Source organism: Procambarus clarkii, chromosome 14 (assembly GCF_040958095.1).
Source record: "Procambarus clarkii isolate CNS0578487 chromosome 14, FALCON_Pclarkii_2.0, whole genome shotgun sequence".
Classification (NCBI taxonomy): Eukaryota; Metazoa; Arthropoda; class Malacostraca; order Decapoda; family Cambaridae; genus Procambarus; species Procambarus clarkii.
In genome coordinates this window covers 34,825,510-34,845,373 of record NC_091163.1, presented here as the reverse complement: position 1 = coordinate 34,845,373, position 19,864 = coordinate 34,825,510, and the positions used below count along the sequence as shown (strand labels likewise).

General features: G+C 41.8%; 1 protein-coding gene across 3 annotated transcripts in view; it reads left to right on the top strand.

The window, feature by feature from the left end:
* LOC138349526 (uncharacterized) overlaps window positions 1–19,864 on the top strand; it is a 226,976-nt gene that overhangs the window by 198,460 nt on the left and 8,652 nt on the right. For 2 of the 3 annotated variants that reach the window (XR_011228464.1, XM_069324454.1), the window contains one exon: window positions 1,035–4,391. The exons of the other annotated variant lie outside the window; for it this stretch is intronic. Coding sequence is in view for 1 of the 2 variants with exons in the window: in XM_069324454.1 (XP_069180555.1) it covers window positions 1,035–1,149 (115 nt within the window). In the remaining variant the exon portion in view is untranslated. Of the gene's footprint in view, window positions 1–1,034; window positions 4,392–19,864 lie in introns of those variants that run through there. 3 annotated transcript variants of the gene reach the window in all.

Sequence of the window (19,864 nt, the reverse complement as noted above, 5' to 3'; positions counted from 1 at the left end):
TCACCGCACCTAAGTTGCACTTAGCACCACAAAATTTTGAGTGATAAGAATGTGCAAATAAACAGTTACATGTACTTACTCTTGAGCCGGCTCACACTCGCCCACGCGCGCACACACTCGCATGTTTTCTATCAGCATCTTGATAAAGGGATCCCACACCGTCACTGCTTCTACTCGACTGATGCACGAGAGTTAAATAGATCACAGTAGTTTACTCTAGTGTTACTGTGATGTAAGGAGTGACAGAACTATTGAGCTCTGGAGGAGGTCACATCTGGTTCCCAGTGTCCCCTTCCCAGGAATGACGAGATGGAGCTCAAATCGAGTTGCTGAACTCATGCCTCGTGTCATATTAAAGCCTTCCCACAGAGCACCAATCAGAATGCAGTTTTAACCATACACATGCATCTGATTGGTTGAACTCTAGGCTTCACTGATGTGACTTAGAGAGGGAGGAGAGGGTTTTCTCAAAATTGTCGGTGAAGGTAAGGTCACACGCAACCCTTACTGACCTGCCACACTTAACAGCTAAACTTGGGTGGTGGGAACCTTCCTCCTTTTCCCCAATGATTATACAGACGAGTTGTATAAACTGCCACCTGCTAGTATATAGCAGATGGCAGTTTATACAACTTGCACCATTGTATGGTACAATGGTACATAAACTGCCTTAATTAAAATAGTTACCACCGAGAATAATGCTGACATACCACCCAGTCCCAACACTAGGCTCAAAACCTAAGTGATATCATATCCCTTATATACTGATAACCACTGATAAAATCAAACATTATTCAGTCATTTGATATATGGCTAACATTATTTCTGTTAGTTGGCAGTTGGGCACCTGGGCTAATTGGCATTTATTGTGTTGATAGTTGGAAAAAACAAGTGCTTCCCAGCGAACACACAATGTAACAACAACACTTGTTTACAGCTACAATGTTTTTAACATAAAAATACAAAGAAATGTGGTTTCATTGTATGTATACAGTGGTAATATATAGGCAGAGTTATTCAGCAATTCTCAATAGGGAGGCCAGGAGGACAAGCTGCCAGAGAAAACCTGTCATCAAGAAGTGCAGCTCAAGACCCCAAGCATCAACATCACGGGGAGGAAATGATGGACCATTGATGGGACCGTGGTAGACTACTGTTCCAAGCCGGGGAGAATGGTTCGTTACGACTCCAGCAAGACCTCGAGCATCAACATCTCCAGAAGGAAATGGACCATTGATGGGACCGTGGTAGACTACTGTTCCAAGCCGAGGAGAATGGTTCGTTACAACTCCAGCAAGACCTCAAGCATGAACATCTCCAGAAGGAAATGGACCATTGATGGGACCGTGGTAGACTACTGTTCCAAGCCGAGGAGAATGGTTCGTTACAACTCCACCAAGACCTCGAGCATGAACATCTCCAGAAGGAAATGGACCATTGATGGGACCGTGGTAGACTGCTGTTCCAAGCCGGGGAGAATGGTTAGTTACGGCTCCAGCAAGACCTCGAGCATCAACATCTCCAGAAGGAAATGGACCATTGATGGGACCGTGGTAGACTACTGTTCCAAGCCGGGGAGAATGGTTCGTTACAACTCCACCAAGACCTCGAGCATGAACATCTCCAGAAGGAAATGGACCATTGATGGGACCGTGGTAGACTACTGTTCCAAGCCGAGGAGAATGGTTCGTTACAACTCCACCAAGACCTCGAGCATGAACATCTCCAGAAGGAAATGGACCATTGATGGGACCGTGGTAGACTGCTGTTCCAAGCCGGGGAGAATGGTTAGTTACAGCTCCAGCAAGACCTCGAGCATCAACATCTCCAGAAGGAAATGGACCATTGATGGGACCGTGGTAGACTACTGTTCCAAGCCGGGGAGAATGGTTCGTTACAACTCCACCAAGACCTCGAGCATGAACATCTCCAGAAGGAAATGGACCATTGATGGGACCGTGGTAGACTACTGTTCCAAGCCGGGGAGAATGGTTCGTTACGACTCCAGCAAGACCTCGAGCATCAACATCTCCAGGAGGGAATGATGGACCATTCATGGGTCCGTTGATGGATATGAGGATACTGTATGCTGAAGAGAAGTGATTATCATGACTTGGCAAGAAATCGGTGGAAATGGCTTGATTCAATGGGCATGGGAAAGTCAACAGTTTATATGAAATACTTGTATTTCCACTTAATATGGAAAAGTTTGTGAAATATTTGCATATTCAATGCTGCCTCACATGCAACTCTTCTCTGAAATACATACTTATAGATCATATTATTTTGTGCCAAGAACTGTGAAAGTTACCATGGCAAAATGCATCTGTTCATCACAATATTGTGTTGTAAATCAGTAGCAACTGAACATTATGAACAAGGCAGCTGAAATGAACAAGAGGAGTTTGAAAAGCGAGAGGGAGTTTTATGCAAACGCTTTCCTACTAAAGAAGACGAGCCATTGAGGTTCGTCCAGTCGTCATATTTCCAGCCAAGACATGTAGCGCCTGATGATACCTTCTGGAAATTTATTAGGTTTATATTATAGTATGATAACATTGATATATTTCACACAGAAATCACATTAACGTGATATGCATCTGTGAGAAAATCCACTGGCAATGCCGGGGTCGTAGGTTCGTGTCCACCTTGTAGCCCTGGTGGATTTTCTCATTGACATGATTGTTAGTGTAAATGGATTAGTATTTGTAATTGTGATGTATACAGTTTGCTATAGTGGCAGCGAGATGTATGTCGCCTGTACGTGCCGTTAAAAGCTCGACCCTTTGATAATAATTTTGACAGGCTTCCTAGATGTAAATTATTTGGGTTTGAAAAGTTGTTAATAAAAATCAGACCGACATACATCTTTGAAGAGAAATGCTAGTAGGGAAATAAAAAAATATAATTACTATACAGTATTTACTGGCAGATAAGATGTAAATTTTTCAAAAGAAAAAATTTATAAAAAAAAATTAGCCTGCATCTAATGCGCTTGGAAGGGCACTTGCACTGTAAACGTGGAGTGCCAATCTAGTATGATGAAGCATACTTAGTGTTTTCCAGAAAATAGCCTTGTAAAATAAATGCATCGTATACACTGGCAATTATGGTACATGTGGCATTATTGGTAGGACCCTCGGCTAAACTGTGGTTGTCTTACATGTTACTGCAGTATTGACTTACAGGTACATAGAAAGATTGTGTTATATACGTTTTTATTTTGCAATGCTGTTTATGCCTCCGGTAAGACGGTAATACATTCTTCGACTGTAAAATATAAACGGGATGTAAAATGGTGTGCACACTTGTCCACATTTGTTTATGTATGTGCATGCACAGCATGTACACATTTGTTTGTTCTTGCATGACATGTACACAATTGTTTATGTATGTGCCTGTAAATGTGTACACTTTTGTTTATATTTGTTCCTGCATGACAAGTACCTGTGTTTATGTATGTGCTTGCACGACCTGTACACATTTGTTTGTGTATATGTGATATGTACACATTTGTTTGTATGTGTGTAGAGATGTACATGTGCGTGTTAGGTGTGGTGAGCCAGTAACTCATCAGTTGGGTGATGCTTCTCAATGGATTCCTTGGAGGCACAAAAGCATCGTCTTTAGATACAAGGAGGAATGTTTACAATATATTTAGATGCACTACAGTATTTTTATTTGAGAAAGTTTCCATACATCATCCATACCTACACCCATACATATATCCATCTATACATGCATACGTGCATGCATCATACATATATACATTCTGCATACTTAAATCAGTGTTTTTTATCATTGTTGTGTATGTGTGTAAAATAAATAAATAAATAAATATATAATATATACTGTGTATATATATATAGCAGGAACCTCGAGTGACGAGTGACTCCAGTTAGAAGCATTTCGCGTAACAAGCGAGCCACTCGCAGAAAATTTGTCTCGACTGACGAGCTTTCGCTCGATTAACGAGCAAAGCACATGGTGCTTCCTAGTTCCCACTGGTTCTCGGACGCCTCTGACGACAGTTGTTGTCGTTTCTCAAGACGAGAGTTTCACATGACGAGCTCGGTGCCGGAACGGATTATATTCGTTAATCGAGGTGCCACTATATATATATTTACATATACAGTAGTATTATAATTTATTTTTTAACATTGTAGTTTATCAAATTTTGTTCTCTATTCATTTTTTATTAAATATAAGATAGACATGTTTATCTAAGAGACATAAAATGTAGTTTAGTTTCTCTGTAAAGTATTTTATGGCACTGTTGATTATTGTAGCAAATAAGTTGTCTGTTTGCATGTTATAAAGAGTTGTATACTTGTGGTGACATATAACCTCGTCTACCACTACCTAGTGAAATAAAATGTAGCCATTAGGAAGCTACGATGTCTTCATTTGTCTCCTTTTTTGGCATTGTTGATTTTATAAGCTATTCAAATAGTCTCAAAAGTCTTCTGTTTTGCCAAAGAAATTTCTTGTTTACCATGTTATATGGAAAGCCATAAAGGGGTCCCTCGGATAAACCATAAGAGTTGCAAGTTAGGCGTGCAGAGAATGCCATAATGATGTGGCTGAAAGCAAGTAATGCAGCCCATATACATGAAATGTCTGCATTGGGTTATAAGGTAAATATATTTTTTCTACTGGCATTTGGTATTTGTGAAACCTGGTCAAACCCAATGAGAATTTAGCACAACCTCTTCGTTCAGAATTCCTGTTCAGGACCAGTGGATTACGTGGCTTGCCAGGCTGTGGTGAGTATGTGGGCCTGCGGGCCGCTCCAAGCAACAGCCTGGTGGAACAAACTCTCACAAGTCAAGCCTGGCCTCGGGCCGGGCTTGGGGAGTAGAACTCCCAGAACCCCATCAAGCAGGTATCAAGCAGGCTTGCCAGCCCATTGATACCAACTACTCTGCTGGCATACTGTGTATTCATACCCCTTGTATCATGCCCAATTCCCAGTGGGAAATACGTTGTATATGTAATGAAACAGTCTGTTTTGATTTATCACATAGCATTCCCTCGGTAGTATTACTTGCTGCTTTACTGCATTTTTGTTTTTGCTATTTTGATCTCTCTGTTGAATGATATTTTTCCATTTTCGTTCTATGTCTTCCCCCTAAATATGACAACCTATTTGCTCTTAGTTATGACGTACTTTCTGTCTTCCATTCATTACGATATAATCTTTCTCATTATTTATTATTTGTGACTGCTGGATCGAGCTGTTAGTTCTTGGACCCCAATTTTCTAACTGTCATTTGTCTAATTTACCAACTCTTGATCTATTTTTCCTCTATAATATCTACTAAAATTGTGTGTGTGTGTGTGTGTGTGTGTGTGTGTGTGTGTGTGTGTGTGTGTGTGTGTGTCACACACACATCCCCAAGATGCAGCCCATAGCAGCTGTCTAACTCCCAGGTACCTATATACTGCTAGGTAAACAGGGCCATTAGATGAAGGAAACCATTTGTTTCTGATGTGACTGGGAATTGGATGCGGGCCCTTAGGACTATGACCCCAAGTGCTGTCCACTTAGCTGCAAGGACCTGAGCTACCCCTAGTTATGACGCTCTTTCTGTCTTCCCATAATTTCCTACTTTGTGGTGGTTGCAAGGAGTAACATGCCTGTGGGGGCACCCCAGTCTCTGACCAGACCTCCTTGTTGGTGGTCTTTACAACAAAGTCTGGACAACCACGCAATCAACCAGGCTTGGACAATCAGACCTTGTTGTATGCAGAGGTGCAGACACAGCCTGGTTGATCAGATATCCTTTGGAGATGTATGTATATCTAGCGCTCTCTTGAACACAGCGAGAGGCCGGCTGGTTATCCCCCGGTACACTTAGAGGGAGAGTGTCAGGCTCTTTGATATTGATAGAATTGCCTTTTAGCATACTTATGGCTCTTTTGTGCTTCACTGGGGCTATTTTGCACCTTCTGCCATGCCTCTATTTTTCATGTCAAGTTATTTCTGCATACATATTTGGAAGCATTCCCTCAAATATTTTGTGTGTAAATGATTATGTATCTCTCTTGCATGCAGTCTAAATAATACAGATTTAAAATTTTTTAGTGGTTCCAATAACTTAGATGTTTTACAGAGTGGATTTGGGAAGTAAAATATGTTTGCACATTCTCCACATCAGCAATTAGTCCAGCTTTGAGTGGGGCTGTTATTATGCAACAATATTCCACCCTAGAGAGCACTAGTGTTTTAAAAAGTATCATCGTTAGTATGGCATCTCTCGGTTAAAAGATTCTCGTTATCCAGCTTGTCATTCTTCTTGCCGTTGTGACAGCTTCTTTATTATTTTCTTGAAAAGTAAGGTCTTCCGACATGATTACTCCCAAATCTTGTATATTTCTTTTTTGTTCTATAGTTATGACATAATCTTTCTGCCTTCCCCTAGTTATGATAAATCTTATTCTACCATCCCGAACATGTGAAAATGAAAGTGACAATTTCTGCCTGTCTTGCAAACAAAATGATCTGAATGAACTTGAGCTGAAATGAACTCGAGCTGAAACAAACTGTTATGGAATGGCCAATGATTTTCAGTTGCAGTTCCATGCTGACAAGTGTAGGGCTCTAAGCATAAAAAGGAAACATTGATACCAGATATCAGATAAACAATTGTGTAATTATTAAATCAATTTGGGGAAAAGAAAATGATGATTAGTCAAGATCTAAAACCTAGGTTACTGTATGTTGTAAATGGTTCTAATACAGACATGGGTATTATTTGTAACAAGTTGTAAAAAATAGTTACAATTCTGGTTGGACAGAACAGGTCTACAATAGTGTAAGTAAAACTTACATGATTTGATGTACTGTAAATTGAAAAACATTTAGTTTACAGTTTGGGTGGCGTTACATATTGGTAAAACACTGTTCAGCAGTAACAATAACAGCAGTAGTAACAGTAAAAGTACTAATTGCATATCATTCAGTTGGATAATCAGAGATTTGACCTTGGGCCTCGACCAGGCCTGGTTGATAGGGCGATGGTCTCGTACTTTCCAGGCCCTAGTTCAAATCTACGATGAGTCAGGCAAATGAAATGTTACATATTACCAAGGTTACTGTAATGGCATGTTATAGAATTCATACTTAAAGCATTAATAATGAAAAGTCTAATGTTATCCTTCAACTCTGTCTTGCCCTCGTTACACATTATGGAAAATATGCAGTACAATGAACAAATCCACAGGAGCATTGATGAGGGTTCGAACCTATGTGCTGGGTGTTCCCAGACGCGTTCTAGTCAACTGTACCACAACATGGTAGAGGAATGACAACCTGGAGGGCTACTGCACCCCCACGAGGATCCCCAGGCTTCCACTGAAGCCTAACCCGGGTGTTCACACAATTTCCCCTATGCACTCTGGCTCTGTCGTCCACCTCTGACTTCAGTACACACACAAATCACAATAACGTGATACATCAAATGAACAAATCCACAGGAGCATTGATGAGGGTTCGAACCTATGTGCCGAGTGTTCCCAGACGCGCTCTAGTCAACTGTACCACAACATGGTAAAAGAATGACAACCTGGAGGGCTACTGCACCCCCACGAGGATCCCCAGGCTTCCACTGATGCCTAACCCGGGTGTTCACACAAACCCAATTGTATAGTTATCCAAATTGTTATTTTTAATGAATGTAAATGCTCACTCGAGAGTATTTGCATAGATATGTTATTCTTAGGAAACTCAGAGTTAGAGGGAACATGATTGAAGAGTAGACATGAACAGAAGGGGTTTACAAAATGAGATATAGAGTTTAAAATTATCAAACCAAGAGAGAGCATGACATAACAGATTGAAATTGGGAAAGTGTAGATTTTAAGAGGAAATAGGTTAAGATTGGTTTGGAAATAGGGTTGTAGATCTGTGAAACATGTTAGCAAGTAATATCATAGAAGCTTACTCATCGGAAAGTTTTCAAGGAGGAGTTGAATAGGTACACAAGTGGGAGTTGTTAGATACAAGATGCCACCCATGATGGTGCAGGTAATAACATTTAATTTGCTTGAATCATCCGAGATTTCAACTTGTGCCTCGAAAGTATAAGATCGACCGACCAGGGCCATCGATGTCCGCAACAAAGTAGGGTCTTGAAAGTACCTAAATCTAACCTGGATCACCACTGAGGTATTCTTGATATTCAAGACGATGGTGGTGTACTCGAGACTCCTTAGTTCGAATCTCTGATGATCCAAGTGAATGAAATGGTTAGATATACATACTACTAACTAGGAGCTGCCTCTTGTTAGATAGATTGCCTCAGCTTTACAATGCCAGGTGACTTTGGCTTTAAATGCCAGGTGACCTCGGCTTTACAATGCCAGGTGACCTCGGCTTTACAATGCCAGGTGACCTCGGCTTAACAATGCCAGGTGACCTCGGCTTAACAATGCCAGGTGACCTCGGCTTTACAATGCCAGGTGACCTCGGCTTTACAATGCTAGGTGACCTCGGCTTTACAATGCCAGGTGACCTCGGCTTTACAATGCCAGGTGACCTCAGCTTTACAATGCCAGTGACCTTGGCTTTGCAATGCCAGTGACCTTGGCTTTACAATGCCAGATGAACTCAGCTTTACGAGTGTCAGGTGAAAATTGAACATCCAGACAGCTTCTTTATTAAAGGTGTCCAAAACTGACACTGTAATTGATATAAACACGAGCACAGCAGACCTTGAAATGGAAACTGACAACATGCCCAGGCACTCACATCAGGATCTCAACTCTTGGAATTGCATATTTTATAATTAATAATAACAACAACATTAATAATTCGATAGAAATGTAAAGTACCAGTAGCGTGAGCTCTCGGTGTAATGTGGAGATAGAGCCTGGATACAGGGGCGATACCAGCAGCACTTAAATCTGCAGATATAGCTTCTCTGCACAAGGGAGGTAGTAAAGCTTTGGCTAAAACTAAGACCACTCACACTAACATCACACATAATTAAAGTTTTTAAAAGAGTGAGCAGAAGTAAATCTCCAGTTTTATGGTGAATAATAACTTCCACATTCCTGTCAACACAGGCTTAAAGTGGAAAGGTACTGCCTTTCCCAATTACTTAACTACCATGACAAAATCACAGAAGCATTAAAAGAAAAACAAAATGCAAATTTTGAATACACTAATTTTGCAAAGGGAGTTGACAAATGTGACCATGGAGTGATAACCTGTAAACTAAGATCAGTAGGAATAACAGGTAGAGTATAGTAATGAATATTCAATTTGTTGTCAAACAAAATGCAAAGAGTAACAGTCAAACAAAATTAAGTCCAAGTACAGTAAAAAGCTCTTTACCTCAGGGCGCCCCTTTACCTCTTTACCTTTAGGGAGCCGGTCGGCCGAGCGGACAGCACGCTGGGCTTGTGATCCTGTGGTCCTGGGTTCGATCCCAGGCGCCGGCGAGAAACAATGGGCAGAGTTTCATTCACCCTATGCCCCTGTTACCTAGCAGTAAAATAGGTACCTGGGTGTTAGTCAGCTGTCACGGGCTGCTTCCTGGGGGTGGAGGCCTGGTCGAGGACCAGGCCGCGGGGACACTAAAGCCCCGAAATCATCTCGAGATAACCTCAAGAGGGCACAGTCCTTGTACCACTGCTCTGTACCTCAGGGCACAGTCCTTGCACCACTGCTCTGTACCCCAGGGCACAGTCCTTGCACCACTGCTCTGTAACCCAGGGCACAGTCCCTGTACCACTGCTCTGTAACCCAGGGCACAGTCCTTGTACCACTGCTCTGTACCTCAGGGCACAGTCCTTGTACCACTGCTCTGTAACCTAGGGCACAGTCCTTGTACCACTGCTCTGTACCTCAGGACACAGTCCTTGCACCACTGCTCTGTACCTCAGGACACAGTCCTTGTACCACTGCTCTGTACCTCAGGGCACAGTCCTTGCACCACTGCTCTGTACCTCAGGGTACAGTCCTTGTACCACTGCTCTGTACCTCAGGGCACAGTCCTTGTACCACCTGCTCTGTACCTCAGGGCACAGTCCTTGTACCACTGCTCTGTAACCCAGGGCACAGTCCCTGTACCACTGCTCTGTACCTCAGGGCACAGTCCTTGTACCATTGCTCTGTAACCCAGGGCACAGTCCTTGCACCACTGCTCTGTAACCCAGGGCACAGTCCTTGTACTACAGCTCTGTAACCCAGGGCACAGGCCTTGTACCACTGCTCTGTAACCTAGGGCACAGTCCCTGTACCACTGCTCTGTACCTCAGGGCACAGTCCCTGTACCACTGCTCTGTACCTCAGGGCACAGTTCTTGTACCACTGCTCTGTACCTCAGGACACAGTCCTGTACCACTGCTCTGTACCTCAGGGCACAGTTCTTGTACCACCTGCTCTGTACCTCAGGACACAGTCCTTGTACCACTGCTCTGTACCTCAGGGCACAGTCCTTGTACCACTGCTCTGTACCTCAGGACACAGTCCTTGTACCACTGCTTTTCCTCATTCTTATAAGAGATTCAGGCAAAAATACAAATCACAGCTTCATGTTATCATTTGCGAACAATACGGTAATTGGCACGAAGATTACTTCTGTAGAAGGACATTGAAAATCTACAAGCTGATATTAATAATGTCACCAATTAGGTAGTGGGAAATAGTGATATTTTATGAAGAATGGAAATATAAGCTACAAGACACAATCACAAATAGGGCGTTTTAAGGTTTCGTGAGGAATTCTCTGCTTATCGAATGTTACGTTTTGAACATTTAAACAGATAGACACCACCAGATCTGAATCTAAAGGCTAGTGGATCTCTACATTTTTAACAGCTTCCAATAGTGTTATTGTTGGTAAACACTAACTGAAAACTAATTTGCGAATAAGTATATGGAAGAATATTTCTCGGTTCCTTCCTCATGTAACTTCAAGAACAAGAGGACACAGATTCAAGCTGGAAAAAGAAAGGTGTCGAAAAGATATTAGAAAGTTTTGTTTTGCAAACAGTTTGGTAGATGGCTGGAACATAACCAAGTGAGAAGATGGAGGAGGCCAAAACTTTCAGTAGTTTCAAAGCGTTATACAACAGAGTACAGGGGAAGACGGGGACACCACGAACGTAGCTCTCGTCCTGTAACTACACTTAGGTAATTACACATTCAAGAAGGTTTCATTGATCTTACATAAATCACAGCTGCACTTGAACATCAGACAAAGTAGGAGGTAGACCCAGTGATAACGAGTGACCACTATTCAATTATCACAACATTAAGCCTAGAATGATCTACACCATCTACACCACCTGTACAACCAAGGGAGTATTTAAAAAAAAATGCCAACTGGATTATATGCCAAGGGAACTAAAAAAAAATGTATGCTACATACACACCACCTGAGGATTTTTAACATCCCACCAAGCAAAAAAATTCAAGAATTATTGGTTTGACAATGAAGAAGGTAAAGAGCAAAACCAGAGTTCAACCTCTTTAGAAAACATTTTGAGGGAAACTCCACAGCAAAAGGAAGAACTAAGATCAGTGATAACTGAAGCAAGACGAGTTACTAGAGAGGTGAAGGAGGCAAGATGGTTTGAGTGGTGCCAAACTCTAATTGGCTGTTCAGTACTCTCCCAGCAAGAATAAGAAATATTGCCAGAACGAAAATGGACTTCTTCAAGAAGCAATTAGATAAGTTTCTGTAAGAAGTACAGTACTAACTGGTTTGTAGTGGCCAAGTGGGCCTGCAGGCAGCTCCAAGCAACAACCTGTTGGACCAAGCTATCGCAATTTGAACCTGGCTTTAGGCTGGGCTTGGAAAGTATAGGAATTCCTGGGACCCCTCACCAGGTAATCCAGCAGTCTTTGCAAATATGGGGGACATTAAAATTATATCAAGTAGTCAAGCTCGACCACAGACTTGTACTCGAACTTTGGCCGGAGGCTGAGAGACTTTGTCCAATTTGCAGAAAGAGCAGCAGTATATCAATGTCCTCCATTGATCAGAAGGGTTGGTGAGTGTCACCCACTCAAACATGAGTGGGTAACAGCCATACATGAGAGGATAGCCTACAAATAACGAATGTGATGGCCCATTTACCAAGCAAGAACTAATTAGAGCCAAAACAGTAAGGACACTGCACCATGTGCTGATGAAATTAGATACTCGATGATTGCACGTGCAGGTCCTGCTGGAGAACAAGGGATATTGGACCTTATCAATGCAACTTGGCAACTAGGTACACTACCAACTGTTTGGAAGAAAGTGGACATGATCCAGATTCCAAAGCCGAAAGAACCTGGCAGTTACAGACCTATTTCATTAACTGCATTAATAAAACTGCAGAAAGGATGGTCTTAAGCTACTGTGGAAGACTTGGGACTTACATAAGCACATATTTTGGCTTTACTAGAGGAGTAGGTACTGCCAACTGTTGTTATTGCCAGCCAGTGATTTTCCTTGATTAAGAAAAAGCATTCAAATTTGCTGTCTTCCCTAGGACTTTTACACGTTAATCAAAAAAGGTATTGGATGACTGCTGATTCAGATTACTTCAGTCACGGGTATGCCAGAGTAAAGCTGCAAGACCAAGTGTCAGACTACCAATTGCATGAGAATGGGACTCCACAAGGAGAAGGCCTGAGCCCTTGTCTCCATAAAATCCTTATAGAAAATCTTGTTACCCTGACAGTTGCAGAAGGGGTTTAAACTGCTTAGCAACCCCGATGATGCAGTATGTCATCACAGGTCCTTCACTTGAGAATAAGGCACTAAATAAAGTAACATTCTGAATGTAGCATTTTAGGTATAAAATATCTGTATAGAAATCTAAGGTATTGAGGCTCTTTGGCAGCACTGCAGACAGGCCCCCTATGCATTCAAGACTGCAGATGAGTCTTGATGTATACAGGCATACCTCAGAATAAGAGTTTAATCCGTTCCTGGAGACGCCTCGCCTTCCGAAAACTCGCATTCCGAAGTTAATTTCCCCATAAGAAATAAAGGGAAATGAATTAATCCGTTCCTGACTACCCCAAAAACCCCACATCAAACTAAATTTTTATACCTAATTTACCTAATTCATCTAAATAAACCTACAAAACTGTGTTCCAGTTATTACTTACCTTGCTGTCGAGTGCTGTAGGCGTATGGAAGATGGTGAGGAGGGGGGAGGAGGAGAGGAGTTACTGTTTGGAAGGGGAGTCCCCTTCCATAATCACATCACATAACCCCATGCCTTGTAGCACTATGGATACCACTTCTCTTTCTAAATTTTTCAAACCAGCCCCTGCTTGCCTTAAACTCTTTCTTATCTGCATCACTCGTTGCAGGGGTATTCTTTAGAAGGTTCTTCGTGCAACACCCTGGCTTTCTCACAAATAATGGCCTCCGAAACACTATCACCCCTCAACTCCTTGTCGTGTATCCAAATTAATAACAACTTTTCCACTTCTTCAAGTATTTGTGGTCTTTGTGCCGTTAATGTTCTTACTCCTTTTGCCACTTTAGCACCCATAATCTTATTTTTCTTCTTAAGTATAGTGCATATTGTTGATGTGGCTTTGTTGTACTGCCTACAAAGTTCAACAACACGTGTACCGTTTCTCATGCTTCCGAATGATCTCTTGTTTCTCCTCTATTGTCATCCTCACAGGAGCTTTTCTGGCCTTTATCCTTACCACTGGCTTTCTTGGGACCCATGGTGAGATATATAATAACAAATTGTATAGACAAATCACCAAAAATCCAACAAAACACTGAAAATCCGCGAGAAGAATTGATGTGGGGGTAGTCACTGAGCGCCAGACAATAATAAACTGAGGGGCGGCGGGGCGGAGGGGCGACGAACGCGCTAGGTCGGCTGTACGCGTATCAACAAACTCGCGTCCAAACTCGCCTCCCGAAGTAACCCTCGCCTTCTGAGACAAATTTTTGGAGTAAATACACCTCGCCCTTCCGAAAACCTCGATACAGGGACAATCGCATTCCGAGGTACCACTGTATATATATATACTTAACCTTCAGTGGGTTACACAATATTCAATATCTTGGAGTGTGGGTAGATTCTAAATTGACATTCAACAAGCAAACTCAATATCTGAAGGAGAATGCAAAATCTTGATTGAATATACCTGCTTGATGGATTTCTGGGAGTTCTTCGACTCCTCAAGCCTGGCCTGACTTGTGAGAGTTTGGTCCACCAGGCTGTTGCTTGGAGCGCCCCGCAGGCCCACATCCACCACAGCCGGTTGATCCGGCACTTCTTGAAGAAAATGATCTAGTTTTCTCTTGAAGAAGTCCACGGTTGTTCCGGCAATATTTCTTATGCTCGCTGGGAGGATGTTGAACAATCGTGGACCTCTGATGTTTATACAGTGTTCTCTGATTGTGCTTATGGCACCTCTGCTCTTAATATAATGAGAGCAGTAACAGGGCTGTGTGTAGGAGAAGGACACAAAATTGTTAGGAATGTATTAATACAAACCACTGGCAAAGGTTAAGGTTGTTCACAATGATGCTAGGCGTATTATGATGGTGGCTCCCAGGTGGACTAAAATACTAAGCTTAAGACTAACATTGCTTGAAATAAGGATAAAAGGGCTTGCTGCATGCATGCTGACCAGGATATTGACTAGATCAAGAAACTGTTCACTTCAAGATATAATCAGTGGAGCATTAACTTGGGACAGAAGAGCTTCCAATACCAACAGATGGACCCACTGTGCAATAAACACTATCAATGCAATTGAGATTACAAATACAATTACCCAGATAGGTGTTAACGATATACATGTAGACCTCATTAAAAAATCCCCTTGAGAATTGTTTCCAGTGGACTTAAAAGATTATGGCTCTTAAAGGAAAAAAAATTCACATACACCCACCCTACCCTGAGGTTACCTTGAGATGCTTCTGGGGCTTAGTGTCCCTACAGCCTGGTCGTCGGTCAGGCCTCCTAGTTGCTGGACTGATCAACCAGGCTGTTGAATACGGCTGCTCGCAACCTGATGTATGAGTCACAGCCTGGTTGATCAGGTATCCTTTGGAGGTGTTTGTCAAGTTCTCTCTTGAACACTGTGAGGGGTCGGCCAGTTATGCCCCTTATGTGTAGTGGAAGCGTGTTGAACAGTCTCGGGCCTCTGATGTTGATAGAGTTCTCTCTCAGTACCCGTTGCACCTCTGCTTTTCAACGGGGGTATTCTGCACATCCTGCCATGTCTTCTGGTCTCATGTGGCGTTATTTCTGTGTGCAGGTTTGGGACCAGCCCCTCTGTTGTTTTCCCATGTACAGTATAGATTTTTATGCATCTCTCTCGCCTACACTCATGGGAATACAGATTTAGGCTCTTTAGTCAGTCCCAGTAGTTTATAGTTTAGATGTTTTACTGAGTGGATTCTAGCAGTAAAGGATCTCTGCACGCTCTCCAGGTCAATTTATCCAGCTTTGAAAGGGGCTGTCATTGTGCAGCAGTACTCCACTCTAGAGAGCACTAGCATTTTGAAAAGTAACATGTAATGTAATGTAATGATGTATAATAGATTAAATATAGAAGCAAACTTGGTGTCTGACTGCTGCACATACTTCACAAACGGATCAGTAGACCAGCAAAGAAGAAGAATCTGGAGCTGTTGTTAAGGCGGGAAATTCTATCGTTGAAAAGAGAGACAAATGGATGCTCAGCTTTACATAAATGCTATGTAATGCTACCCATTCAAAATACTTTGGAATATGCTCTTGCTGAAGACTGACATGGTGTTATACAGATTCTAGAACTGTCATCGAAACCTTGCAACAAGAACATTTATGTGACATCCATCTGACCACAAATGTTACAGCATCAATGCAAATATTGAAACACCAGGGTCGTTGAAGACATATCAACTGGGTGCCAAGTCATGTAGGAATAAGTACTAGTGGATAATATTGCAGATGAAGCTGCAAAACTTGTAACTTAGAGAGGAAATGTAGACATTTACTTACAAATGTTTTCCATTGTTTTGGTGCGTTGGCTACTTTCCCTTCCCCCATTCCACGGTGCTGGTTCTCGGTTCCGGTGCGGTAGCGAACTGTTATACTCGAAACGAGTATAACTAGAACTAATAAAAGCGCTCTTCCCTTGCGGTCAGAGACGTGATGCATGTATTAGCTCTAGAATTACCACAGTTATCCAAGCGCAAATTAAGAAATAATTAATGTAAAGTGCAGAAGATATACAGTGAGCACAACACAGCAACTGCAACATAAATATCTGCTAGCTGGTACAAGAATTTGACTATGGACCAGTTATTTTCATGAAATGGCACAAAAAAAAACAGAAGCGCACTTACACTTAGGTATCAGGCTCGGATACCCCACATGTGCATGGGAAATATGCTTACAATTTCCAGAATAAGAGAAGAAATGTCATCCTTGTGGAGAAATACCCGACAGACCACTGGAACATTATCTAACACAATGCGGAGTTACAAACCAAATAAGATTTTAACAAATTTAACAGTGCAGAATTGTTGTCAAACACTGGACATAATCTTACTAAAGCCAACATCTGGTCATAAATACTCTTCCACAACTTAAGACAGAAATAAGTAATGCTTAGCGGGCCGGCCAGAGGGTAATGACCTCGTGGAGGACTAGCCCTGCCATAAAACAAGCCATCTACCTTGGTTACCTTGGTTACTTTGAGGTGATTTCGGGGCTTAGCGACCCCGCGGCCCGGCCGTCGACCAGGCCTCACCATGGTTGGTGATATGTGCATTGTATGATCTCCACCAATGTTTCTGCCACAGTCACCACTATTGTCATCAAAATTTAGTGGCTAATTGAACCTTATTTTCACCACTTGACACCATTGATAATTCTCTCCCCCTCAACCACCATATCCTTATCCTGACCCCCCCTTGCAAGTGCTATATAATCATGATGGCTTGATGCTTTCCCTTATAAGTTCCCTTTCCCCCCTTAACCCCACTGTTCTTCACCATGACCACTAACTCTCACGTCGCTGGTCTCACTCTTACGTTGCTGGTCTCACTCTCACGTCGCTGGTCTCACTCTCGCGTCGCTCTCATGTGATTACCACTGCATCGTGATCAATGTGAAACTTAATGATTGCTTAACTTGGCAACTGAGAATAATTATTAAGGAGCTACCATACTCACTCCTCTTCTTTGCTTTTAGTTGCTTATATCAGCTTTTGATTGCTAATATTGTATAAAGTTCTCCATGATCAATAAAGTCTAAATTTAACCCTCTTTGTTATATTGAGAATTTTGTAGTAGTGGATTTGATCCATTTGGCAACACAAAAGTAGTTCTCTCTGACATGAACAGTGTAATTGATCACACCTGCAACTAACACCAAAGTTATTATAAACCATGTTGATACATTCTCATCTGAATTGGTTACTAGCAACAACAACAAATAAATTTGGTATATTTGGCAGGTTGAGGAATTTGTTTCCTATTCTCAGGGGGCAGGAAGCCTGTTCAGATTATCTGAGTCCTAATCAGGGCTTTGTCCTTTACCGGGCTGTGGTGGGTATGTGGGCCTGCGGGACGCTCCAAGCAACAGCCTGGTGAACCAAACTCTGGCAAGTCAAGCCTGGCTTCGGGCCGGGCTTGGGGAGTAGAAGAACTCGCAGAACCCCATCAACCAGGTACCAACCAGGTATCAGTCCTGTTAAGAAAGATTATTAATATCCTCCAATTATCAATGTCTTCAAGAGGGACTTGGATAAGTTTTTGCAAGAAGTGTGGGACCATCCAGGCTGTAGTGGATATGTGGGCACTTATATACACTACAGTAGATATGTAGAAGTATAAGCACTTACTTCTGGTGCTTTAGTAGGAAGGAAGAAAGTAGAAGCACTCCCAGAACCCCTCTCCAGGTATGCTCCCGGTAGGCCAACTGCTGACCTTTCACAGACACAACCCACGATATTTGTCAAGCTCCCAGGTACCTATTTGTTGCTAGGTGAACAAAGGCATAAGGTGAAAGGAAAACTTTGCTGAAATGCTTGTGTCCTACCATAAGAATTGAACCCCTGGAGCCTTTTGGGTGTAACCCAACTTCCTGGATTCAGGTGAAGTGTTGGGAGGCGTTTGCCCCAGTGTCGAGCAAAGATCTCCAGTGTCGTAGCTGCCACCTTATGGTAGGTGGATAGTGAGTGCTTACCTATCAATGACTACGGGGAAGTGAGGTTTCGCTCTTTATGCTCCATCTACAAGCATTATTGTACTTAGTGCATTATAATTGAGCTATCCTGATTTTTAAATTCTTGTCTGCATCTGGCCCTTAAGTTGTGACTGAAATTGGCTTCCATATGGCTAAAATGTTCCATACTAAAGTATGGAATTATTCCATATAGATTCCATACTACTTTCAGTGCATTTCCCTTGTTGAATGAGTTGTTTGATAGTTTGCTATGACATAGCTTTAGGTCTCTCATGCCAAATTGTACAGTACTGTACCTGGAAAATCTCTCGAGATTACATAATGCACTTTTCTGTCTAATTCTGGGCTGAATTACATGCAATAGTCTCCAGTGTTGTTTGTGTATTAGTAAGACCTGTAGAAGATTTAAACGTTCCTTACAGCGTTTTGTGGGATGTTAGCCAAATTTAACCTTGGCAGATCCTAACTAGTGATCTGTAGTATTATGTCTCGTGAAATTACCTAGGTGTAGTTACAGGATGAGAGTTACGCTCGTGGTGTCCCCCATCTTCCCAGCACTCTGTCGTATAACGCTCTAAAACTACTGACGGTTTTGGCTTCCACCACCTTCTCACTTACTTGTTCCAACAGTCTACCACTCTGCAAACTTCTGCACCTTTTTTTTTAAACAATGACACTCGTTCCAGAGCTGCAAGGGATAAGGTATGAAGACAGACTGAAGGAAACTAAACCCGACGACACGCTTTATCTGCACGTTTATCGTGAAGCTTTATCTGCTCGTTAATCTTCGGCATTAGCTCCGGTCCTCCCAAAGAGCAGCATACAGAGCATACTGGACAGAAAATGGAATTCCCAGTGTTTAAACCACAACTAATATTTGATTTAGAATGAGCTGATCTTTCTTGTTTGCATAATTTAGGTCCACTGCTGCATATTACTATATTGTGTAACATAAAAATTACCAGGTTAAGGGCTTAACTAGATAACTATTTTAGCATTTATCTAAATGGTGAATCCTCATTTGTTAAGAAAATTGCATATTTGCCAACCTTTAGAATGCAATATGTCTTGTGTTATTTCACGACTGTGCTATCATTAAGAATCATTGTTTAAAATCTAAACATAAAACGTTTCTAGAAAGATTAAAGGAAACACTGAAATTATATTTTATTTCATAAAATTAATATAAGTGTTAATTATATAATTATATAAGGGGCACCATCATAGGCAGAGGTGCCTCTTATGTACCAGTAAATACAGTCTTCATATTATCATTGCATAGTGCATATCTATGCTGCCTCCACTTAGTAATGATTTTATTGTATATTATCTGCAATTGCAACATGTGGGTTTTGATGTCGTAACCTATCAATGTTATTGATGGTACTGTACGCTCGCTGTCATTTTCCTGATCCAAAATGTATGTTTGGATTGCCTCATTTTACTTTCATAAAATGATCACCTGTGTGGTAATCGTGCTTCAGAATTTAATAAATTTCTCCTACTCGTCTAACACTGTGAGCGTTTTCTTTGATCTAATGACAGCGAGATGTTCTGAAAACAAAATGTCGATGTACAAAAATGTGCAGTTTGAAAGTTCAATATTATGCAAAGAATTTATTTAGTCTTTGCTAGTATTTGTGTTGAAAATATTGAGTAAGAATCGTATACAATACTTATTGGATTTTGAGGAGAC